The sequence below is a fragment of the Lissotriton vulgaris genome, chromosome 1_1, assembly GCF_964263255.1.
Source record: "Lissotriton vulgaris chromosome 1_1, aLisVul1.2, whole genome shotgun sequence".
Lineage (NCBI taxonomy): Eukaryota > Metazoa > Chordata > Amphibia > Caudata > Salamandridae > Lissotriton > Lissotriton vulgaris.
The window spans coordinates 2131458922-2131485286 of NC_141685.1; the positions used below are offsets into that span (position 1 = coordinate 2131458922).

Sequence of the window (26365 nt, forward strand, 5' to 3'; positions counted from 1 at the left end):
GCGCTAGACAAAACTCTGATCTATCTCTATTGCTAAAGCATTAATCAAAAGAGTAATCTTGACATTTTTAATGCTGCCTGACAGCTGAAGACACAAGGAACTCTGCTGCAGGTGTTTTTAAATCGTTAGTTAATGCTAAACACACTGCCCTCCCTGAGGTCAGCGCCCCCTCCCCAGGTCAGCGCCCAGTGCAGCCGCACATGTCGCACCTCCCTACAGCCGGCCCTAAGTGTGTGCACAGCAGCTGGTTCAAGTAGCACAACAACCTCACAAGTAGGCATCCAAGTCAAAGACTCTTCCAATCACATGAAAAGAATGTTCTGAAGTATGTTCTATGTGTGAGTGAATACATTTGGCGCGCTCCTGAACAAGTATCTATTTCTGAGATGAGTGCTTCCGCATCATCTTTTTCATTAAAAGTCACACCGCAGCATCTTGTAGAAAGTATACCTAACACCGTGAATAATAATGCATTTGTACACAATCAGATTGGAATATGCATAAATCTGTGACCAAGCGGTTGTGATCACATGACACTGCGACAATTGATAGTTAATTATCATTTCTTCCCCACCACCCTCTGTAGCTTAAACATCTTCCAAGCAATAATGCCTTTAATTAAGTTATCTCTGGGAGAACCCTGACAAGCCAATGCATGCTACAATAATCAATAGCCCCATGCAATTACCTTCCGTGATGTTGAGGTTTCTCTTAATCATCCAAATCAGATGTACACAGCACTAGTCTCAAAATACTGGTCACAATTTGCAATCGGTATTTTTGTGACTAGTGTTGTCATTGCGAGCCGATCTTTGTACTAATAGGTCGGTTCGCAAATTGAATATTTCCAGTAGTTCACAATTCGACTAGGACTGTGGCCTCCTGGGGTCAGCAGAACACAATGTCTGTGATTGCGTTTAAATAAAGCTACTTTTTAAAAGATGCAATCCATTTTCCTTATAGGAAAGCAGGATGTGTTTAAAAAGCAAACATAAAATATAAGTTTCATTTTGTACGAGTAGGCAGTGCGCCAAGCGACCACTGCCTACTCTTAAAAAATGTTTTTATGTAAACATTCACAAAGGGGGAGGGGTCTCTTGGGGAACCCTTTCCATTTCCAAATGGCTTACCACCCCTATTGAGGAGGTGGTAAAAGATATACAGCCAGATTCATCATTGAAAATTGCGCTCGCAAAGGGCCAGATTCTGAGAATCTGGCCCTTTGCGAGCGCAATTTTTGCATTTGGGATTCATCATCCCAAATGCAATAATCGCTAATAGCAAAATCGCTAAATTGCGAGGAATTGCATTTAAGGAATCTCTATTTGAGATTCCTTAAATGCAATTCATTAACCATTTTTTATTTGCGAATTCGCAATTTTTGGCCGCTATTTACAGCGAAGCCTGACTTCGTGGTAAATAGCGAAACCTTGAAAAAATGCACATTAGTGCATTTTTCTAAGTTGTATGTTACACACACACATGTCCTATGGACATGTGAGTGCGCAACATCAGTCTACATTTTCATTTCAGGGGTGCTACAGGGTGTCCCTTGGACACCCCTGGCACCCTTAAAATCGCATCCTTATTTGCGATTAGGAAATTGCTAATCGCAAATAAGCAAGCTGTAGGAAACGCAATTTATTTTGCGATTCCTACATGAATCCCGTTTTGCAAGTCCTTATTAGCGATTCCTTAATAATCGCTATTAAGGACTCACAAAACTGGACAATGATGAATCTGGCTGTAAGGTTTTGTGACCAGAATTTGATTCCAAAACATAAATACATACCCATGCTAATGGGTTTTTCAAAGAGGCGCCCTAAACACGCCCCTTCCGAATACCAATTTGGACTTTGGTCTCAAACCCAAATTGTGATTCTGTAACATTTGTGGTTGTACATAAAGCCAAGTCTTTTTGAAAATCAGGCCTTTTGCGACCGAGAAAAGGCTACATTCATGTGGCTAAAACTCCTCAAATGTTAGAATTAGAACGTCTGGATTGGCAAGTTATTGTGGTCAGTGTGTCAAGTGGAAAGCCCTATTATCTTATGTAAAGGTAGCTGAGGTGATACAGTGATGATGAAAACCCTCCCTCAGTGGATCGGACCATTCCAGAAATGCAGGTTCCCAAAGCTTGCCACTGTCTGAAGATGAGCCCTGTGCAGAGGAGGGAAGCTGAACCACGGCTACTCCCGCCCCAGCAGCTAGCATCACCCTTCCCCCTCAGCTGGGGGTTCAGACGTGGTAACTGGCTTTTGGATAGCAGCCCATCAATAGAAACGGATACCCCTCGGAGTCGAAACTTCCTGCAATAGAATGCCTCGGATTGTTTACATCAATATGTACCTTCAAGGTCTTTTTCTGGTTTAGGGAAAGTTACACACACAGCTTTCTCAGCATTTTAGTCCCTTTGTTTGTGGAATGTGCTGACCTTTCAGCCAGGGCATTGTTTATATTCACTGGTGGGCTATATTTTTTAGTAATTGTTCAAAGCGTTTCAAACTATTCTTGGTCAACGTCATCTTTGCACACCTGCTGTCGAATATTTCTATGTTTTTTTATTGTGGCCTCTAAATGGCACTTAAAGTGCTATTGCAGGAACATTCCTGAAATCGAATTGAATGAATGCTGTTTTCTGATTCTCATTTCAGTATACGTTGCTTCTGTCTCACAAACCTGGAGCTCCTAGGAACATTCCTGGATACCCTTCGCCAGGACCTATACTAAAATTTTGCTTTTTGCATTTGATCCTTTTTTATGGAGGCTGTTGGATGTGCACTCGGCACAATTCAGGTTACAAGAAGGACCAAAAATCTCTTCTAGAACAACAATGCATTATCAGGTACATGCATCAATCTCGGCATTAGCGATTCCTTAATTGCGATTTTTAAGGAATCGCAAATAAGGAATCGCAAATGCCTATGCATCAAGAAATCGCTAAATAAATTGCGATTCCTTAGAATTCCTTTTTTGCGATTAGCATTTTGCGAATCGCAATTAAGGAATCCCTTCCCATTCATTCCTATGGGCCTAGAGGCCCATAGGAATGAATGGGAAGACAATCTCAATTTGCGATTCGCAATTAGCTAATCGCAAATTGAGATTGCGATTTCAAGGGTGCAGGGGTGTCCAAAGGACACCCTGTAGCACCCCTGAAATCAAACAATGCACATATGTTGTGTACACACATGCCCTAAGGGCATGTGTGTGCACAACATGAAAGTTAAAAATATGAACAAAATTGCATATTTCTTATTTTTTCGCAAAATTACCATGAGGTCCAACCTCATGGTAATTTTAACTCTCTAATTGCGAAATCGCAATTTTTTTAAGTTTCATGCATTGCTTTTAAGGAATCGCAGAATTGCGATTCCTTAAAAGCAATCGCACTTGAAAAAATCGCTAAAATAGCGATTTATTCACTTTTAGGTTGATGCATCCCAAATAGTGATTTGGGAATCGCAAACGGCCGAATTTTGCGATTCGCACCGTTTGCGATTCCCAAATCGCTTGATGCATGTGCCTGATAGTTCGTTAACGTCGATTTGTGTAATGGGAGGGCATCTTTTTTAACATTTCACAGTATTTGCACACCGAATATCAAGGCTCATGCACAAATTTCTTCGTGAACTGGGCTCTTAATCTCTAAAACCTATGATTTCTCTAAAGAATATAAAGAAAAAAAGCACCAGACTCTCTCCTTGTTCTCAATCTAACTGTGCACTTAATAGGTATTTATTAAGGAGGATTAGAAAGCACTGCATGTTGCCTTTGAAGTACTTCAAAGCACTTGAGAGAAAATACAGCTTGAAAACAGGTAGGAATCCTCAAGTCCATTTGTGCACAGTAAAAGACCAAGTGACAAATGTACTAAGAACTTGTCGCAAAATACTGTCCGCTATTCCCAGTGGGTCGCAATTCAACCTAACTCATGAAAAATGATACTGAATGAAAAATTGTCTAGCAGACCCGACAAAGAATTTTCAATTCTATTAAGGACACGGAGGCGAGGAATATGCTTTTCTATTCTTTACTGACAAAAACAGCAGCCAATAAAAACTTTAAACTGGCATGTCCCCGGAAGGACAACCCCCTCCAACAGTCTGCACCAATCACTGTCCAGTCCACAACATAATAGTCCATGTGAACCATACGACCTTCTCTTTCTTTGCGATTTTACCATCAGTCCAAACCAAGAACGGAAGCCAACGTGGCAACTATCGCCTCCACTTCTGAAGATATTCAACTTCTGCTCAACAACTGCACACCGTTCCAGACCATCGGCTGTTCTTCTCAAGTCTGCTTGTGCTGATCACCTGAAACGAAAATATATATCGTAACGGCCATTCCAGAATTTGGAAATACACCATGTCATAACAATCCTGCGGGTGGGTGCAATACATTACATATCCATACAACAATGCAAGAAGACATCTCTGCAAACCTGGGTGGGATAATCCTCGCCTCTGTGTCCTTAATAGAATTGAAAATTCTTTGTCGCGTCTGCTAGACAATTTTTCATTCTAAGTCAGTCCACTGAGGCTCTGATTATGCTAGTTTAAAGTTTCTCCACTACCACAGAGGCCACATCCACAATAGGTTTATGATAAAACATTTTAAATGTGGAATCAGACGATCAATCTGCCGCAGTCAAGATGTCCTGAAGCCGAGACCCGGCCCCAAAGGATTTAGAGGCCATAGCCCCCCTCACAGAATGAGCCCCAAATTTGAAGCTATCAATAAGCGCCAGACTCAATAACCAGGAAACCCATCTGGCCAGAGTCGCAATGGTGACTGGACGGAAAGGTCTCTGCAATTAAATCAACAATTGACCCAATACATCATTCCTAAATTCTCTAGTACAATCCTCATATACTTTTAGACATTTGACCACACATGATTTACTGTGATGAGGGAATGCAGGGTAAGAAATACATTTCGAATGTGTTTTAGTCCGTTTTGAGATTGTAAATGAAACCCCCATGGGAGTAAATACTCTACCTGCCAAATCCAATGCACGAATGTCCGATACTCGCCTACATGAAATCAAGCAGAACAAAAGTGTGAGCTTCGCTGAAAGTTGTTTCCGAGACAGGCCCTCATTAGTCCGCCAGGCCAATAAAAAACGTAGGACCACCAAAACATCCCAAAGTTCTGAACACCTGGGTTGAGGGGGATTGACTAAACGAATACCTCTGACCACTTTACACACCAGAGGGTGTTCTCCAACGGGCTTGCCATCCACATGCGGATGACCCGCCGAAATAGCCGACCTAAAGATGTTCACCGATCTATACGCCATGCCTGAACGAGCAAGGTCTGAAAAGAAATTTACTATCATATGTATATCGGATCCCATCGGATCTCCCTGTCGTTCAGTACACCAACCAACCCATCATCTCCAAGCTGACTCATAACGCCTGTGGGTGGAGGGTGCCCATGCCTGTGATAAGAAAAAGAGAGTGTCTTGTGAAACTCCCGGCACTTGCCAACGGCGCCGGAAAGTCTCCATGCCATGGGAGGCAACTGATCCTGCAGGACCAACGGATGTTGAAGGCCCACCGGGTCCGTAAGAATGTCTGGAAACGATGAGATTCGCACCGGCGATGCACATGCGAGACTCATTGCTACCGGAAAGCACGCCTGTGCTTTCCAACATGAAGAGATCAAGATCATCTCCACCTTCTGCCACCGAACTTGAGCCAGAACCCTCGGGATCATGACAAATGGCGGAAACGCATATAGAATGCCCGTCGTCCATGACTGAAGAAAGGCGTCCGAGCTGATCACCAAGGGATCCGGACACCAACTGTAAAACTGGGGCAGTTGTCTGTTGAGTCGTGAGGCAAACAGATCTATCACACATGGACCCCATTTGAGGTCCAGCGCCCTGAAAATCCTGGGATGCAGCATCCAATCGCTTGCATCCCTCAAATACAGAGAATTCCAATCCGCTGTCACGTTGACAGATCCCGGAATATACTCCGCCGTCACCGATATTTTATGAGCCAGGCAATAATGCCAAAAGTCCTTGGCTATCTCCTCCAGGAGACGTGACCTGGTGCCTCCGAGGCGATTTATATACCGTACTGCTGACACATTGTCCATGCGTAGGAGAATGCAGCAAGAAACCTGCTGTGGAGATAAAGTGAGAACCGCGAAGGAACCCGCCAGGAGTTCCAGGCAGTTGATGTGGAGACTCAGTTCTTCGCGAGACCAACGACCTCCCGTCTCCACTGATCCGCATCGGGATCCCCAGCCCCAGCGGCTGGCATCCGACTCTATCACTACCTCTAGTGTCGCTGCAAAAATGGCCTTGCCATTCCACGCATCCATATGTTCTAACCACCAGTTCATCTCCGTACGTGCCTCTGTTGAAAGGGAAACCTGCTGGGCATAAGTCAAGCTTTGCGGAGATGCAATATCTTCAACCGTTGCAGGGCTCTGTAGTGCAAAGGGCCCGGAAATATCGCCTGAATGGAAGAGGCTAGCAGACCTACCAGTCGCGCTAAAGACCTCAAGGAGATTGTCGGAGAGGCAAGCGCTCTCCTTAACTCCTTCCTGTTCGCCACCCTCTTCTTGAGAGGTAAGAGTAACTGAGACTTTACCGAGTCGACCTGGAAACCCAGGAACTCCATTACCTGAGAAGGTATCAAGATTGACTTCTGCGAATTTAGCAGGAACCCCAATTCCTGAGGGAGTTGAATCGTCCAAGACAGATGGAGAGACACCATCTCCGGCGACGAACCCAAAATCAGGATATCGTCTAGATAAATGATCAGTCTTACACCTCTTTCTCGCAACCTCTGGACAATCGGTCTCATCAGTTTGGTGAAACACCAGGGAGCGGAAGAAAGGCCAAAGGGCATGGCGGAAAACTCGAACCACCGGTTGCGCCACTGAAATTGTAGAAACCGTCGATGCGGAGGGAAAATGGGCACAGCCAGGTAAGCGTCCTTTAATTCCAGACGCTCCATCCAATCTTGTTCTAGCAAGATGTCACGCAGCATGTGTATGCCTTCCATTTTGAAGTGCCGATACACTACCCAGGCGTTGAATTCCCTGAGGTTTAAAACTAGCCGATATCCCTGGTCTTTTTGGGGGACCATGAAGACGGTGCTCACAAAGCCCTGAGCGTAGGGAACCGTCTCCACAATCGCTCCTTTTTGGAGCAATGAAAGCACCTCTGCGTCTATGAAACTCTGCTCTGGTAGGGAAAAATGCAGGGGAGCGGGTGCTTGTCGCTGCGCGGGGGAGGCATAGAACTCTATGCGATAACCTTGTACTGTTTGTAGCACCCATGGATCGGAAGTAAGCTCTCGCCACCCGTGAAAAATGAGAGCCAGTCTGCCTCCCACTTTGTGTTCTGATGCACATAGAACCCGTACCTGAATAGGAGTTGTCTCCTGAGTTGTTCTGTTGGCCTCGATAGGCACCTTTCTGTCCTCTGCCTCGACCTCCCCAATTGCGGGAGGGATAGAAATTGGATCTCTGATAGCCTCTGCCTCGCTGCTCCGCTCCACGCGAGGTCTGCCTGAAACCTCGGCTTGACCCTCAACCTCGTTGACGGCCAGCCCTGTCAAAAACACTGGTGTGCCTTATCCAACGCGGAAAAGGTGGCTACGTACTTGCCCATCTCCTTTACAAATTTGTCCCCAAAGAGCATGCCATTAGCCAGAGAATCTGGTTCTGTGGTGGCCATCTCCGCCAATTGGGAATCAATTCTCATGAGGAATGAGCGTTTCCGCTCCGTGGACAAAGCCACATTCGCATTCCCCAGGAAGCACATGGCACGTTGGGCCCACTCCATGACATCAGCACATTCTTCTCTTTAGCCTGGACCGCAGCTTCCAGGATCTTAGTAAGAGGTCCAGAGACATCCAGTAGCTTGTCCTGGCATCCTCGCCACGCTCTGTCTAGTCCTTTTTTCGGTTCTTTTGCGAACTTTCTCATGAACCCTGCCATGTTGGGGTCTAAGTCTGGGGTATCCGCTACCTTACCCGTCAAGGAGGGTCTGGGACATTCCGACCGTAACGTGGTCCTCACCCCGCTTTCAAAACCCTGGCGCAAGTTGTTATTCACATAATGCGCAACTTCAGGGCAAGGCACCCACTCAGTAGATCTAGGGTGTATTATACTATTGGGGTCAAACAAGAGGTTCTTGGGTACCTGACTATCGTCTGCTTTATACGCTGTATGTTTCACCTTTTTAGACCTCTTTTTAGAAACCACTGATTCAACCTCCGATTCCGAGGTAGCCGGTGGGGACGTGGAAGAATCTCCAGAAGTTCTATTAGCCATAGAGCCATGATCCTTCATAACCTTCTTGGCCATCTGCGCTAGCTTTTGGGCCGAGGCATGAGCAAAGGTGTCACCCCTGTGGGTAGATTTAAACTTCCTCTTGCCATAGTTGTGAAGGGGTTTAGTAAAAGGCTTTAGCGCCATAATCAGGGCTTTACTAACTGACCCCTGGTCGTGGGTATCCAGGGCTTCACCAAGCTTCTCCTCCAGCTGATCTTCCTCAGGCTCATACTCTCCTTATTCGTTAAATTCAACCCACTGGTTGCCCTCCTCGGCGTAGTACGCCATAGCTATAATGCTTGAAGGATTGGAGGAGATTCACAAAGGGGGGAGAATCCCAAGGGTGCCTCTCATTAACACACACTGCAACTCCAGTTGCCAACACACCACAGAGGCTGATTATTTCAGGTGGAAGGAGACCCCTATGCACACCACAAGACTCCACTAGAGCCAGGCTCTTATCCGGACACGCTCCAGTCAGCGTTCGCTATGAGGCCAGAGATTTATGCAGTCTGCCGACGCGCAACTCGGGCGGAGCCGGTAACTAAAAGTGAAACTTGGCTCTTCGCACATGCGCGTCACGTTGAGGCCCCGAACTCGACTGCTCTCTGTGCACGGTCAGCCCGCGTCTGCCTCCTCCTGCTCCACCGCCCCCTATCGCGCTCTAACGCGCTATCGCACACTCGCGCTGCGGCAAAAAATAAAAATCGATATCCGACGCTTCAGCACACAGCGTACAAACGCCACATCACATCATCCATATGAAACGTAATAAACTACAATAAACCACAATATACCATAGATTCCCATACGCTAATGCAAATAAGGGAAAGGCACTTAACTCGCTGCTGCAGCAGCAAAGAAAGAGAAGGTCGTATGGTTCACATGGACTATTATGTTGTGGACTGGACAGTGATTGGTGCAGACTGTTGGAGGGGGTTGTCCTTCCGGGGTCATGCCAGTTTAAAGTTTTTATTGGCTGCTGTTTTTGTCAGTAAAGAATAGAGAAGCCTAATCAGAGCCTCCGTGGACTGACATAGAATTGGTATTTGGTTGCAAACCTAAATTGCGATTTGGTAATGACTTAACAAATCACAATTTAGTAATTTGCGGTTGAATATGTCCCAATTCTGCTATTCAAACCCTTTGCCACCACAAAAAGGCTTCACACATCTGGCCCCAAATGCAGCATTTTTACACTGTAAGCCCTTTTCTACGTAGAATTCAATTAGGGGCATATCCAAATATTTCTGCTCTCAAATGTTTACTGAACCTCTTGTGGTTGGGTACATATCAAAAGTTCAGGTTAAGGTTGCCCGCGCACCCCAGCACCTCCTGTGATCTCTTTTATTTGACTATTTTTCGGTCTCTTGTGTTCTTTAATTATGTGAAGCGTATCTGAGATTCTGTACTTGTTTCTGGAACTTCTGGAATACCGGCATTAATGTTCAGGAATCGCAGTCACTGCTATAGGAAATTCCATGCTTTCAGGACATTCAGATTAACAGGGTTTACTGCTTGTTGGAATTCACTTTGTAAAAACGCTCCACTGGCAAATAAAGGGCTTACTCTATTTGTTGTTTTCAGAAACGTAAAAAGCTGGACAGAATTTTGTCCAGAGTGGAAATGTTGAGTTGTGCCTAGAACATTGTATTGACTATGCCAGTGTCTTGTGCTCATACTGAGGCGCACTTCCCAGATATGTATGTGAAACACATCCTTGATGTTAACTAGTTCCTACTGTGGAAATTGGAATCAAAGGCTGAGGTCATTGAACTTAACATGTTCTATCCGGTTCTGCATTTACATAGGTCTACCTTTTTATTTTGTGAATGACGCTTTGTAGATCGTGGTTCCAAGTTGAACTTTTTCATCAAACCTATGATCTTCCGTAGTGGTAATCCCCGGACGTCCGTATGCGACATTCAGCTCGCAAGTTACACTCATGAAGGTTTGTCTCAGCCTTTGTACTTCAATGGAGCACAAGAAAGGAGGAGCATTTGTACAATATGGTCAAAGAAATCAAGAATTTAGAATGCTCACAATCGTTTAGTTAATATTTTTACAAGTGAAAAAAGTACATTTGCTATGGTGGGCACATAGATTGTTGATACATTTATTTGGCATACATTTGTTCATTAATCATGTATTTAAACAACACTGAGTGAGTACGCGACTTCTGTGCTCAGATAGTACCACATAGCCGGAAAAAGATCAGGACACTTGAAGCAGAATGTGGCGGCTGGTAATAACAGTGGATCAGCCAATGAGCAGTCCTTCACTCGTCACATAGAAGGACGGGGTCTGAGAGACTGCTGACCCTAGCCCACTCTGTTATAGTAAATAAACGTACCCAGGCAACACATAAATACTGGCAAAGTTCAAAAGGCGAAAGAAAAATAAATAATAAGGTACTGAAATAGCACAAATAATTCAATTTAATAAATTTGATAGAAGTATCATGAAAATATTTATTGATATTAAAAAAGTACAATAAAAAGTTTTTCTCTTTCCATTCAATATACAGCGAATATGCGTTGTTTATATATATATATATATAATGCTCCTATTGATACAGAAAAGGAGAGATGGTTTCCGTCTACGCGTTTCGACACGTTGAATGTGTCTTCATCAGGACACTACCATCTTGTTGCTAAAAATAAATACAAAAACAATGTTTATTGTCTTTGTGCTAAGCAGTGCATAATGGTCAATACATTTTTCTTGAACATGGGGCCAGTAAGTTTAATAACTTTACATGATATACCGCTTTACAACAGTTCATTTGGTATTTATTATCACAGAGAAACTATTGGTAGAATATGGTATAATTAAAACATACATTTATCATATCATCACATACAGATATAGTGAGAAAAGAGGGAAATTCACAGAAGATCTAACCTAGTACCCCACTCTGTGAAAAGGTGTGATAATAGATAGTTCCCCCTGGGTGCTTCAGGGCTCAAAACTGAAGCACCGAGGTCCGAGGATATCAGTGGCGTCCCCATATCATGAGGGGGAGGACCACCAAGCACTTTGCCGGACTGAGGAGTTGACACGCATGACTGTGACACCTTCACCAGGGGCAGCTGTAATCGGCCAGCGGAATAGTACATTTAATTATATATTTTTTATTATTAAAGTAACCCCATCGCTGTGCGACCTCCCCTCCCTGCACGACCTCCCACTCCCCGGCCATGCCGGCCGCAACTGATCTTCAGCCTACCACGGTTCAGCTCAGGTAGCCAGGCGCCTGCACATTTATGGTATGTACAGTGCCTGGCTGCCTGACATGAACAAGAAGGGTGTCTGTCAGGCTGACCATTGCTCAGGCTGACAGACACTCTTCTCGTCAGGAAAAGGGCGGGGTGGGCTCTGCCCTTAAGGCGTTGGTGTGCTTGGTAGCCATCGGAAAACAATAGGTCTCCTGGAGTTTTCTGAAACTGCCCATGAAGCAGACGAGCCTTGGCTATTTATTGCACCCGGTAAATATTGATTAGGTGGAATACGGCATCTCCTATATGAAGTAAACACAAACACCCACTATTCCTAATTGTGACCCTGGAAATGAAGCATTCAGAACATGTGTAGTCGTCATATATCGCAGTGAAATCTGCATGTTTTAGCATTTTGGGAGGAGCTTTCTCCTGATAAATTCCACCAGGTTTTATCTGTTGAGATATTTCAGAGGAAAAAACAGGGGTATGATAATTATAGCACAAACCGTCCTGGGATTCCCCTGCAAACTCCTGTTTGTGCAGGGATGTAGGGGTGTAGCTACCATTGGTATAGCAGGTGCAGTGCACCGGGACCCAGAGACCCGAGGGGCCAATTTGACCCTGATAGCTGCGGCATTCCAGCGCCCCTACAGTAGTCAAAGGGTACATTTCCCCGAATTGGGATTCATAACCAGGATCTTAGATGGATTTTCTGAAAATCAGCACTCGTTTGAGACCCCCCTTTCCCATGCAGTCTCGCCAGGGATGTTTTAAATTAGCTCCATTCCCCTCTTCCCTCAACAATCACCGTGCTGCCGCATTGTGAAACATGTCGATAGATTGCCATCTCCCCGTAGCACAATAGCGCCCCCTTCTAGTCAATGTAGGCGCTTGAGTGTAACATGTGCTTAGATGATCACAGGCTGCGACTACTCGACGAGCAGCGTGTACTCTGAAAGCCCGGCACACAAAAGCCACCCATGCCAGGCCCATTTCCTCCTGATAAAAAAAGGGAGAGAAAAAAAATGTCAGGAAACCTTGGGAAAGTGTCTGGTGGAGACTTTGGAGCCTGCCATTAGACACACATCCGGACACTCCCAGGACTCACTTCCGGTGCTTTTTCTGTAAAAGAATTCTTGGCTCCAGGGAGAGATACATTAACTGCTGAGGTACCTGCTTAGCTGGCCTTTAAAAAGCTGATAAGCAGTGCCGCTGGAAATAAAGTGCTATTGAATATTTTGTTGAACAAAAAGTATTCAGTTCAAGATTGATTGTCTACTGTCTAAACGATTGTATGTGACACACCTCAGTGAGCTGCATTGTGTAGGCAAAGTACTACATTTCACAATAGAGCTGCTAATATTTTAACTTTGCTCCACAGACATCTCCGCTGATTGTGTTTAAGAAAAAGCATCGAGGTGCGTGTGCTGCATTGTAAAGTGTGTTTATACAGTGGACACCTTATGAGCAATTACATCTCAGTGTCCAGTTGAATTTTAGAGTGACTATTTATTTGTGTTTCCCAAATCCCCTGTGGCTCGAGATTCCTGCAAGGAATCATGGTCAAGTGGATGAAAGGACAGATTGTGTGCGCCTACATTTGACGAGAATAATAACAAACTAAAAATTATTTTCAAGAAAGTTATTACCTATTGTTGTTGTTTTATTTATTATGGCTGCATTCCCGGAGTATCTACTATTTTTGTGTGTTTGTTGCTACAGGAAGAGATGCGGTATTAAAAAACAATATTGGCTCATATGAGAGTGACATTGAGGGTAAGGCATACGCTGGTCCTAGTTAGAACTAACCTTCAGGTGTAAGGTAAACAAGGGATTAACAAAGAAGGTGAATTTACACAGAAGGGAGATTGTGGAGTTAAAATTATCAAAGTCAGAAGTCTGACCAATTCGGATCCATCATTCCCTCCTGAAAGCCATTGTGTAATCAGTTTTGCAAATCTACTACTCTCTGTGCTCAGAATAATCCTTTGGCTAATACAATCCAATCATCTAAAGAAGTTGACCAAAGGCCTAGTAATGGGATGGCGGGACTCTGGGAATGTGGTATATATTGGGCATCCAATGAGCTCACGGCCTGCAAAGACGACAAATCATGTAGCAAGACTCTCTTGTATCCATTGGAGCCGCAACCATATAAACCAACCTTGAAAACCCTCCAATGCATCAAGTAGAATTAAAGGGCCGGATCGTTGTCCAGATCTGCCCTCCACGGCAGCCCAGCCAGGAACCTCTGATCAGTCCACCTACACGTTATTTATGAGTGTGGTTAGAGATGACACAGAGGGAGGTCTCTCGGCATCTAGGGCTGTAGACGTGAAACGCCTTATAACCCAGTCTGTGGGGAGAAACCAACAATTTCAAGTTCTGAATACCCAGGATATAGAACTCTTTATAAAAGCTGGGATTCTGCTAAAGACTTGCACTGCCCAGATCAGTGACATACTGATCCCAAAGAGGGGGGGTCCAACCTTGCAGTGAGTCGGGGTCTACCTACCCTAGTTGCTCTCTGCCCTGCATGGACTCCTTACTGTTCTTTTCGGCACTCTGTGGAGATATTTCAGAATTTGTTAAATATTCTAATTAATTTAGCTAACTGAAGATTGGTACTGTTTTAAAATGCCTTTTATTTCATTGTATGGTCGTTCTGTGGGTGTCAGCAAGTAAAGCCTTGTTGTGAAAGTTCAATTCAGTGGCTAATTAAAGTTACTGGGCCAGGTTCACTCAAGGGGTTGTAGGAATGGGTAGGTGCAAATACCTAGGGGCAGATTTATGTTGGGAATGCGCCACGTTTGCGTCACGCAACTGCGGCGTAAACGTGGCGCATCCCTACGACCCATTTACAACGTGACGCATCTAGGCAGATGCGTCACCTTGTAAAGCCCTGCGCCACTTGTGGGCGTTCCGGCGCAGGGTGGGCGTTCCGGAGCAGGTGCGCCTAGCAAAAGTGGCTTAGTGAAATCTATAAGATTTCACTCAGTCACTTTCAGGTCAATGCTGCGTCAAAACCCTGCGCCTGCTTGAAGCAGGCATAGGTCTTAACGCAGCATTGTAAAGATGGGGCACCCCTGAGCCTTGCTGGAGCTGCGTCGCGCTTGCGACGCAACTCCAGCAATGCGCCACCTTTACGGCACAGATGCGTCACGCATCTGTGCCGTTTTCGCCCCATGGTGCGCCGCATTATAAATGCGGCGCACCATGGGTGGCGGAGCAGCGGTGCAAAATAACTGCCGCATCCCTGGGGATGCGCCAGTTATCAGAAATCTGCCCCTTAGTGTTTAGGTAGCTCTTGCTACTGCGGTCTTGCCATTTCATAAGGGCTATAACTGGTATTACTATCTTGCAAGGCAAGGGCACTCAGGCCCCATGGTTGATGATGGAGGAGGATAGGGCAAGTCGAGAAACCACGTCCATGTCTCTGGCATTCTATTCAAATGAAGGACGCAGGAGCCTCACTGGCTCTTGTGCACTTATTAAAGCTCTGCTAGGTAAGTGGCACAGTAGTGAATCCAGAAAGCCTCATGTCCTCTATCACCATGAATGCTACAGCGACTGCAGGTCTGAAACCCCCCCAAAGAAGAAGACCAAAAGCAAACACCGGTGTCCTTGCGAAACACCGCTAACCTGCTTGCCTTCAGAAAAGACTTAAAAACCTGGCTGTTCACTGGATAATCTCCCCCCTCTTTAGGCCCCTGCTCTTTTTACTGTTATGTTTTCCAGCTCTTTCTTTGGTCTGGAGCACAAAAGCGCCGGGACACTCCTTTGGAGTAGCCGTTGCGCTATAAAAGTCCCATTTAACATAACATAACATAACAGAGGAGAGGAGAGATGGGTAGAGGGGTTGGCCAAACGGCTAGGACGGTCAACCTCGAATCTAAGGGAATCGGGTTCGAGTCTCGGCAATGACGCTGAACATTCTGTGATTCTGGGCAAATCACTTAATCTCTCTGTGCTTAACAAAAATGAATGTGTCCTCATCTAAAGCAACTGGTGCTTGTGCAAAGCGCTCGGATACCCAATATCTTCGGGTCAAGTTTGCGCTCTATAAAACTCTGTAAAGAAAAAAGAAAGTAAATAAAAATGGAGAAATGGCCAATCTGATTGGTCTGCTCGCTAGCTGCCCTTGACTTTTGTTCACAAGCAGTTTGCATGTGCAGTCAAAGCTCCGGCACCATGAATCAATAAGTGATAGGTTCAAATCCAAGCAGAGAGGATTCAATGTAATGAGTGTCAGTGCAGTGGGAAGCAGGTACGTCTATGTTTTTAGTGCAATGGAAACATATACAGCATTCCTGCAGTGGAATTGGTCAGTAAGATTGGGGAGGGGGGTTTGAGTTTCAGATTTCCAAAAAATCAGGCTTGAATTTAATATTACAATACATTTTACGACAAGTAGGCGCATGAGGGGAGCTTAAGGGACAGCGGAAAGGGAGAGGAATGCAGACTGGAATGAGTACTAAGTGAGAGAACCAAAATATTCAACTTTTTGAAGGACTTTCAAAACAGAGATGAGAGTCCATGCAAAAATCCCAGGTGAAATCTGATCGACACCTCACCATACCCGACTGAAAGCACCTGTACCCAACTATTTATCCGAAAATACATTTATTGGGGTTGGGGCTGACCCCCTGAAGATGCACAGCTGGAAATTGTCCTGCTTTCTGGAGTGAAGGCCTTGTAGTGAAAGGAGGTGTAGTCACAAGTCTAGTTTGTGTTCATAAACTCATAAAACATGCCACAAATGCAACCCATTGCAACAATTGGAACAAATATTCAGTAGCAGAGCATTCATCATAATAGAACGCATCAGTGCATTATTTACAACCATTGGCAGTTAAAAGGAAAAATACAATATTACAAAAAAGAATAACAGCGGTAAACATCAAACTAGAAAAGTACATTTATTTCCATGTCTACATGAATAAATAATTCCTAATAAACAAGTTTACTTGTAGAGGCCACGAGAGCATGAAATATTGCGTGCTTGAATCCTAATGCAGACTGAAGATGACTGAGATGTTCACAGTAAACTGGCAACATAGGCTAAGAAACTGCACACCCCACTAGAGTGGAGACAAATGGATTATAACAACTTGACAGCAAACTAGCTACATGTGGGAAATGGAATAAGTCAGCTTCGACGGGGGAATGCTAGCTGCTGAGCAGTGGAAGTTGATGACTTAGTAAATATATCCTTTGCATTATTGAATTTAAAAAAAGGTTTACCCTGAACTCCACATTAAAAGGAGAAACCGTACATTTCATTTAAAGACTAGGACCTAGACTTACTAAAATAATTCCACAGTATTGTATGAAGCTCTGCAGTTCAGCGTTGCACAAATGGGGACAATTGCAGCACTTCATATTTACCGAGATCTGTACGCTGATGCCAACTGCTGGGTTTATGCAAACAAAACAAAAAATGCCACAAAGGAACTGGTGTCTTGTGCCAGTTTATACTTCAGGTGCGCCCTGCCTCAAATACAAATTTGTATGTAAAAGGTGTCGTTTTGCAGAGTTTACAAGTTACATTGGGATTATCACGCAGTGTTCTTTTTTTTAACCATAATTTTATTAGCATTTTAATAAAAACATACACAATAATACTATTACAGTTACTACTAGCCCCAACTTCTCCTCCCCCCCCCCCTTTTAGTCCGGTCCCCTTTACAGCATATATTGACACATCTTATATCGCAAAGTACACTTTTCAATTAGTTCTATTGAATGCAACATTGGCTTGTCTTTGGTACTTGGCCTGTGCAACAACACAACCCTCAGAGGAATTTAATATAGATGTTGTGTTTAACAAGCAGACCACTGCCAGTAATAAATTCAGCTTCCACTATACTATACACAAAACAAGCATTTGATGAGGAATATAAATGAAAAAAAAGGTTCAAAAGATATTGGAACACTTAAACATGGCACTGTTAGACCTGACATCCTTGGCGTGATATTCCCCCAGGCTTTTTGCCTTCACTTCCGGATTTATGCTGAACTCGTTTTTGTTGGCATTGGTACTCTGTGCACTTTCCACTTGCTAACCAGCGCAAAGTGCCTGCGCTCTCCCCTTCAAACATGGTAAAAATTGGCATGCACCCAAATGGCACATTTAATTTACTCATATGTCCTTAGTATATGGTACAGCATGTACCCAGGGCTGTAAATTAAATTCTACAAGGGGGCTGCAGCAGAAATTGTGCCACTCTCTAAAGTAGCACTGTTAACATGTATCAGGACTGCCCGTGCAGGTTATAATGCATTTTAAACTGCCATTTCAACCATTTACCAGACCTAAACGCTCCTCTTTAAGCCATACAAGTCATCCTTAAGGTAAACCCTAAAGGCTCATATGACAGGGTGCATGGTATTTAAAAAGTGAGACATGTGGGTTTAGTATTACATGTCTTAACAGCGAGAAACTTCTAAAGTCGTCCTTCATTGTTGTAAGGCTATATTTCCTATGTACTAATAGTGGATTACCTTATTACACATTATAAGTGATACGTCGAGTTTGGGACCAGGTAGAGAAATGCTGTTTCCACTCAAATTAATTGTAATGTTAAATCCTCTTTAATAATAAAGTCAAAAATAAAGTTACTATTCTGTCAAGGCACTTTTAGAAAGTTCGATAAGTAATTGGGCAAGCCAATCAACCCTTGTGGGCTCTGGTATTAAAGTTAGAAAGATAAAGATGCCTACAAGGGATATATTTGAAACAAAATAGTTTTGAATACTTATTTTCATATATCTGAGAAGTGATAGCTAATAACAAAAAAAAAAAATTTTTTGAAGTTAATTATGGCAAAAAAAACAATTCTATTAGCAAATCAATTGCATCAACCGGGTGGTCAAATGTAGAAAAATATATTTCATATATCATACAGAGGAGTAGAACGTCATTGAAAAGCAATATACAAGGGTACAGAAAGAACAACAGAAAAACTTAACAAACATTGACAATCGAGAACATATAGGTTAGATGTACGAATATATCTTAGTAATCAATGTATATATCCATCTTCATTCAGAAAAATTGTGAGTCTGTCCTCAACATAGGATTCACCACTCAAAGATAAATTATTTTAACAATCAATACTGAGAAAAATTGATTATTTGTCTACGTTTTGGCCTTTCTTGTATTAAATCATTAAGACCATATTCACGACAAACGTAACTCTTACGCAATGTTTTGACCCTGACCAACAGAAATGTCTGGAGTTCTCTGATGAGGTATCTCCAGTGATGTGAGAAAGCAACAAAGTTGGCTTAGTTAGCCTCTTTGAAAAAAACAGAAAAACTGGATTTCTTTGTTATGTTTTCTGTGGCATCTGTCTCACGGTCATGATGAGAGTTCGGAAGGAATTTGAACGCTGAAGGATTCCAGTTTTTCTGTTCTTTCAAAGAGGCTAACTGCGTTTCTCAATCCTTGGGCTCTGATTCCCAGGCAGAGCTGGCAGAGTTAATCTCCACAGATTTCCTCAGAGCTAAGGATAAACACCGCAAAATTCTGTGGAGTTCTGTGTGTGGGCGGAGTTGCTCTGCCAGTCTTAGGGTATGCAAGGTCGACGCCACCTGGCTCCTAGATTGGCTGGTCCTAGGTGGAAGGCGGCAGTGAGTAATGCGTTAAGCTTGCCAACATGGTGCAAGGATGGAATGCTACCATTGCAGTCCTACTGATACCAAGGACAGACAGGTCGAGAAGACTTCAAGGTCTGTGGATACCTCCGCGCAGGTGCATGTGCTCCTCTCAGGGCTTTGACATCTGGTTTATGCGAGATGTGCATGAGCTGAACAAATAGCGACATAATAAGATCCAGAAGAACATCTGAGCAAGAAACGTTTGCAAGTTACCAATAAATATATTTTAGAATTGTTGAGTTGTGCCTGCACTCAAAAACTGATAAAAGGTTGGATTCAAGGGTAACTCTATTCGGCAGCAATGTTAGCTTCTGTTACTAAAACTAAAAAAATGCTGCCCTACAATTTCGGATTGTAAAAATAATATTAATTCTCAATTCTCAATAGGCTAGTGCAGTTAGACCCTGGCGATTCTTACCTGTGCTGTTTCCGTCTGGTGCCAACAGGTGGGACCAAAGTTGGTGTCACTGGTGTGCAGAGAGCATGAGCCCTCTCCCCCCCACCCCCCCCCCCCACCCCCGGATCAAGCCATGCCATGAGCACACACTGAGACTCAAACGTGGTTCCCATGTCCCAAAGTTGGCAGCTTTGGCCACACCTTTTCCCAAAGACCTTACGTAGATGACGATAGGTAACCATGATACACTCTAGGCTTCCTGATAAGGGCTCTTGGCCACTCTTACTATGCAACTACTCTCACTGAGCCTGAAATGCACCCACTCCAAGATGACTGCTAACAATTCCTTAAAAGTGGCAGCTGCGTGTTTCCTGTTTGCTGGTTCAGTTCAAATAGCACTTTATTTGAAAAAATATAATTTTCAACCAGCAATCACCGATAACCTCCACCACTATCAGAACATCAAAAGCACCCTCATAGAGGTAACGCCTAGACCAAGTGCACAATTTCCTTCTCTTTTAGCTCTTCATATAAGGTTTTAGTGGCAGAGTTCGCCGCCGAGCCTCCCCCTCGCCTGTTGACAAACCATATATAGGCTTTTAGCCTGACTTTATTATGGCAACCCCGCTGGATGCTTCTCTGCTGAAAAGATGCGTTTTGTTCAAGCTTCTGATATCGTCATAGACATAAATGAGAGACTACAGTAATAGGGAGCACAGCAGGGGGTGACTGTCACCGGATGAGCGATGCGCCAATGAACTCCGCTCCACCGGCAGTTGGCGGAGTTTGTTTTACCCTACTCTGACTCCAAACGTAGCACGGAGTGGTAAAACTCTGTGGGCTCTGCCAGCACAGCGGAGTTCACCACCCACCCTTAACTTTAACCATGGATAAGAGGATGTAAGATCAGCTGTTCCAGATGTTGAGCATGTGGAAGAATTCAGCCAATTATTTAATGTGATGCGCCTGTATAATTGGCCTGGATGATCCCAGCTGATGGCAACAAGGTAAGATTGTTGTGGGGGGAAAAAGACAAGGAAAAGTAGCAGGGGAAAGCACCTTATTTGTGATGTAGCTGATTTGCTGGGTAGCTCAGAGGCAGACTATGACCTTGACCTGAAGATCGAAAGTGAAAGAGAAAGCACGAATTGGATATATAGTGCAGCCAAGGGAAATTCAGTACAGTCCGACACAGTGGGGCCTGAGGGCCGAGTATTGTTGGACACCTCTGGAAAAGGGAAAAAGTGGACTGTGAGAAAGAGCTGATCAGACAGAAGCAGTGCTAATGATTCCAAAGAAAATAATGTAGACATCAGTGTTGGTGGGTAAGGAATTAAATAAATCACATAAAATGTGAAGAGGTAGCTATGGTGGGCCGAGGAAATGAAATTGGAAAGCTGGAGAGTGTAATCTCAACAGAGAGAGAAGCCTGTGATATACCAACAAAAGGACAAACCATGGTTGTGGTTGGAAAAGTAAAGAGTTAGCTGGTTGAGTACTGATCAATCCACAATTTTGAAGAATGAAGCAAGAAAAGGAGCGAGATCAGCTGGGTGCTTCTAGAGAAGGAGGATTCACAATATTGATTCGAAGAGATAAGTGTTTATAAAAAAGTGAGCAGTGGGTGACTGAACAGCTTTATCAATTGGGTGAGTGAGCTTGCCAAGACAACAAGGAGTATAACGCTTTGCAAAGAGAAAGGGTTAGAGGATGTGTATGATCAGATTACATTAGGATGAACTGTAGTATTTTGATCAGGGGTAGCGATAAGGTTTCCTTTGCTCTCTGTACTGCATGTGGACAAGCTGGAATCCCAGTGGCTTTATTGACATTTCGCACCCCCCACTATCCCATACATTTAACTGTATAATGTTTTTCAAAATGGCTCAGTCCTGCCTACCGTTCATGCCAGGTTGAACCACTAGTCCCTCTAATCTTTCAAGAAGGGTCATATTAAAGTGGACTCTTTCGAGCCAATGCAAGCTCCATCTCCAAACAGTTTGAATCATTCAAACTGATCCCAACTTTCAGGGAGTGGACAGGCTTAAACCGGATCAAGCTCGTTCACAAATCCTACTTCAAGGTCCTGGTTGCGGCCCCATTTGAAGAAACCGCCCTCTAACATTGGCTTTTGAACAATTACATACACATCCGTTCTTTCAAGCTATCGAAGAAGGTTGTAATTCAACTACTGGAGGCACAGGTACAAGCCAGGGGACTGGCAGTCTCTTTGTCATACTGGTCGAGTATATGATACAACATTCTTGGCTGAAAGGTAAGAACTGCTAAGGAGAACCGATAAATGGTTGAACACCACCTGATCATGATAGACACTGCCAGGGTATCTCATGAGGGTCAGAGAAGTTGAAAGCCTACTTAGCGTAGTGCTAATAGTGTTATAGTTGGTTCTATGTCAGACCACTTCAGTACTTTATGTGTGGGTGTCTATGTGGAAGTGGTGTCACTCTCCGCCTACTGGCTGCATTTTAGTTGGAGGGAGTCAATGTGGGCCCAGCCTGAACTAATGTGAAGGCCACTCCAAAGGCTGCCAAGCAGGGCTAGAATTCATTTCAAGCGCGTGCCCCGGTGCACACGCGCCTCTACAACAGGATTCCAAACAAAGGTCTTGTTGTGGGGAAAACTGTGAAAAAACGTATTCACAGTTTTTTCGTGGCTTCTATGTTGAAATAAGTGGAGCAAATAAATGTTCTTCGCTTTACAAATGAGATACAAGGGACTGCTTTGTAGCAAAGTGCACTTTCCCTATTTCTTACAATGTAAGCAGAAACATTACGGAAAATAAGTTCAATAATACTTTTACATCAAAGGCAATGCATCGAACCTTTTTTCGTCAGAAATATTCCACAGAAATTACAAAAAAATAGCAACAGATCATCAGTTAGCTGTTTGAAAACATGTCACATCAACTTGCCTTTGCTCTTTTTTTTGTTTGCACTGATGCACATTTTGTATCATTTGACCATCACTTCGGATGTCAGAAACGTCCAGTGCGCACTCACTTGTCAGGGCAAAATGCCAGTTACACCCACGAGCCAGTGCAAACCCGCAATTTGCACCAGCCAGTCAGTCGGTGATACTCGCGGTGCATAATTGCCCTGAAAATGGAACTAAATTAAATTTAGACTCAGTTTGTTTTGTACAAACGGATGGGTAGATTGGTCCTGGTAGCCAGACCCCCAGTAATAGCCCGCCTGGCCGAAGGCCTCTGTGCATCTGTGCGGCACCGCATTCAGCACAGGCTGCTGGACAGTGCACACCGCCACGCTGCTATAGAAAGGAAAGGTGTCAGCATAGCGCACTGAAGCGTGCAGTGACTTCAGAAGCCGCGTCAAGCGTCGGAACACAGAGGACCGCAGAGCGGCCGGGCTCGGATAAAAGATAGCCCAATGCCAGCATTCCTTGGCAGCGCCTCGCTGGGAAAGAGGCGCTGGACCAGAGAGAGTCAGTCCTTTTGGGTGAGGCTGGTTTTATGAAGAGTAAAAACGCAGCATATAATAATAGGCTGCTCTGGAAAGAAAACAAAACGGACCCACAAATAGCCACTGGGACGCGAGGGGGAGATAGGCGGAAGGAAGACAGGGGTGGGGAAGAGGAAAGTGAGAGGGGCCGAGGGACAGCGGTCAGCAGAGACAAGGAGCGCGGCTGGAAAGCGAGAGTCCCGTCTGGACAGCCGCAGCGGCGCGACCAGCCTCCAGCAGCCGAGAGGGGGCCGAGGAGACTCTGCTCAGAGCGCTGGGCCCGGGCTCCCTGGCACAGGCGGGGGGCCGGCGGGTCACCAGGAGGTCGCGCCTCCATGCTGGAAGGAGCAGGGGGCATTATTCAAGGGACAAGGCTGGCAGAGGAGTGGGGGAGGCGTGCCCTGGCTCCTGGCCGGGGCTGCGTCCCGCTCGGGTCCGTCGCACAGTATTGTTCCTTCGGAGGGAGCTGAGGAAATGGACTCTTGATTGCGGAAGTGGATGGAAAGGGCTCGGCAGGCTGAGGTCGGCTCAGAATGGCAGCGTGGGAACTGCGAGAAGCTGCCTCCTGCACCCTCTGCCTGAAGATCTGTCCCAGCTCCTGCGCCCCCCGCAGCCCCTTCCTGGACCCAGGCAGGGCCGGGGTGCCCACCGACTCCTTCCCCTCAGACCCTTGGATGCAGCTCGGCTCCTTCCTGGGCCGGATGCTGCAGCTTGTCTGAACTCCCTGGTTTTCTGCTGGTGCAACCCCTGGTCTGAAGCCTGCACTCTGCAGAAACTGTTCTCAATCCCAGCCCTGCAACAACTGGACTGGATGTAAAGCCCTTCAACAACTGGACTGATGTAGTGTCAGATCTTCAACAGCTGTACGGTAGCCTCAAGTCTGCGACAAATATCCTGAGTTCTCCTCCCTGATCCTAAAAACTGACCCCCAGATCTACTGGAAGCAACACCTGTTATGAACCCCCAATTCTTTTGGGAGCAACAATCGCTGGGTAGCAGCCGCGCGGCTACTTGACGCAGCAAATGTTCTGAAGTCTCAGTTCTTCTACTGAATGCAAAAACGTTTCTTTACCCCCAGTTCTACTGGAGGTAACACCTGTAATGAGTCCCCCAGTGATACCGGATACAACAGCTGCTCTGAACCCCCAAATCTACTGGATGTGTCAGCTGTTTGGAACCCTCCCTGCTACTGGATGCATCGGATCTTCAGAACACCAAGTTCTCCTAGATACATCATCTGTTCTGAACCCCCATATCTACTGGATGCATCAGCTGTTCTGAACCCCCATATCTCCTGGACGCATCAGCTGTTCTAAACCCCATGCCCCCCAACTCCTGGATACATCCGCTCTTCTAAGCTCCCCTTCTTTTGGTCGGATGCTACAACTCGAGTGAACTCCCCGTTCTTGAACCCTCGCGGCTTCAATTCTGCTCTCACAGCTCGTCTTATGGGACCAACAACTGTTGCGGTCCCCCTGGTGTTTAGTGCCACAACTTTTATGAACCCCAGCTCTTCTACTTCCTGAAACAACTAGTGTGAACTCCATGTTTTGTACTGGACACAACAACAGATTGGACTGTTTCAACCCCGCGCTGTTGTGCCGGATGCAACACGTGTTGTGAAGTCTCAGCTCAGGTCCTGGATCAAGCAATTACTCTAAATTTACAGCTGCTTTCAACCCCGTCTAGATGGAAGAAGACTCAGAGGTCTGAACTTCCAGTATTCTTGAGACGCAGCCTCCACTGGAGACACCCCTGTCTCAGAAGGGGTCGAGGGGCCTCTACTGTCCTCCTGACACCGCCCCGCCTGCCCCCTGGATGCCTGGTCTGTGCCTTGGGATGTGTTGCTCCAGGGGGAGGATTATTCAGTAAAGGTCACCGACATGCTGAGATATGTGTCTGCATTGCCACTGTGGATTATACTCAACTGTGCCAAGGTGAGCGGCTGCCACGGCGGAGCCTGGGTATCAAGTACCCCGGGAGAGGGTTCACCACGAGTACTTGACACTGCTTTGTTAATACTGAGGCTGTATGACATTCAACACTTTAACTGGGTAGTATGGCATCCAACACTTATACTGGGCAGAATGGCATCCAACACTTACACTGGGCAGTATGACATCCAACACTTACACTGGGCAGTATGGCATTCAACACTTACACTGGGCAGTATGGCATCCAACACTTACACTGGGCGGTATGACATCCAACACTTACACTGGGCAGTATGGCATCCAACACTTACACTGGGGGTTATGGCATCCAACACTTATGCTGGGCGGTATGACATCCAACACTTACACTGGGCAGTATGGCATCCAACACTTACACTGGGCAGTATGGCATCCAACACTTACACTGGGGGTTATGGCATCCAACACTTATGCTGGGCGGTATGACATCCAACACTTACACTGGGCAGTATGGCATCCAACACTTACACTGGGGGTTATGGCATCCAACACTTATGCTGGGCGGTATGACATCCAACACTTACACTGGGCGGTATGACATCCAACACTTACACTGGGCAGTATGGCATCCAACACTTACACTGGGCAGAATGGCATCCAACACTTACACTGGGCAGAATGGCATCCAACACTTACACTGGGCAGAATGGCATCCAACACTTACACTGGGCAGTATGGCATCCAACACTTACACTGGGCAGTATTGCATCCAACACTTACATTGGGCAGTATGGCATCCAGCACTTACATTGGACAGTATGGCATCCAACACTTACACTAGGCAGTATGGCATTCAAAACTTACACTGGGCAGGATCACATTCAACACTTACATTGGGAAGCGTGGCATCCAGCACTTAGACTGGGCAGAATGGTATCCAGCACTTAGACTGGGCAGTATGGCATCCAACACTTCCATTGGGCAGTATCACATTCAACACTTACATTGGGCAGCGTGGCATCCAGCACTTAGACTGGGCAGTGTGGCATCCAGCACTTAGACTGGGCAGTATGGCATCCAGCACTTAGACTGGGCAGTATGGCATCCAGCACTTAGACTGGTCAGTATGGGCACGGAGCGCGCTAAAAGCACTTCCACACATGATATAAGTCATCGACTGCTGTGATCCGCGTCCATGGACAGTGTGTTACGTGTACTTGGAGTGGGCTTTAGAAGTACTCTGGCAGTGTACTGTAAGGACGTGGGCGTCGTAGTGTATGTACAGTGGGGTCAATTCACAAAGGCATGTATGTGTATGTGAAGTGTTACTCCTGTAGTGCTGCTTCAAGTACTCATACATAGCCCAAAATGTCCAACTCTCTCAAACTG

General features: G+C 45.3%; 1 protein-coding gene across 2 annotated transcripts in view; it reads left to right on the forward strand.

The window, feature by feature from the left end:
• PTPRB (protein tyrosine phosphatase receptor type B) overlaps positions 1–26365 on the forward strand; it is a 471570-nt gene that overhangs the window by 149752 nt on the left and 295453 nt on the right. Inside the window, exon 1 of one of the 2 annotated variants that reach the window (XM_086921886.1) lies at positions 23536–25000. The exons of the other annotated variant lie outside the window; for it this stretch is intronic. Within the exon in view, the coding sequence (XP_086778012.1) occupies positions 24947–25000 (54 nt within the window). The 5' untranslated portion in view covers positions 23536–24946. Of the gene's footprint in view, positions 1–23535; positions 25001–26365 lie in introns of those variants that run through there. 2 annotated transcript variants of the gene reach the window in all.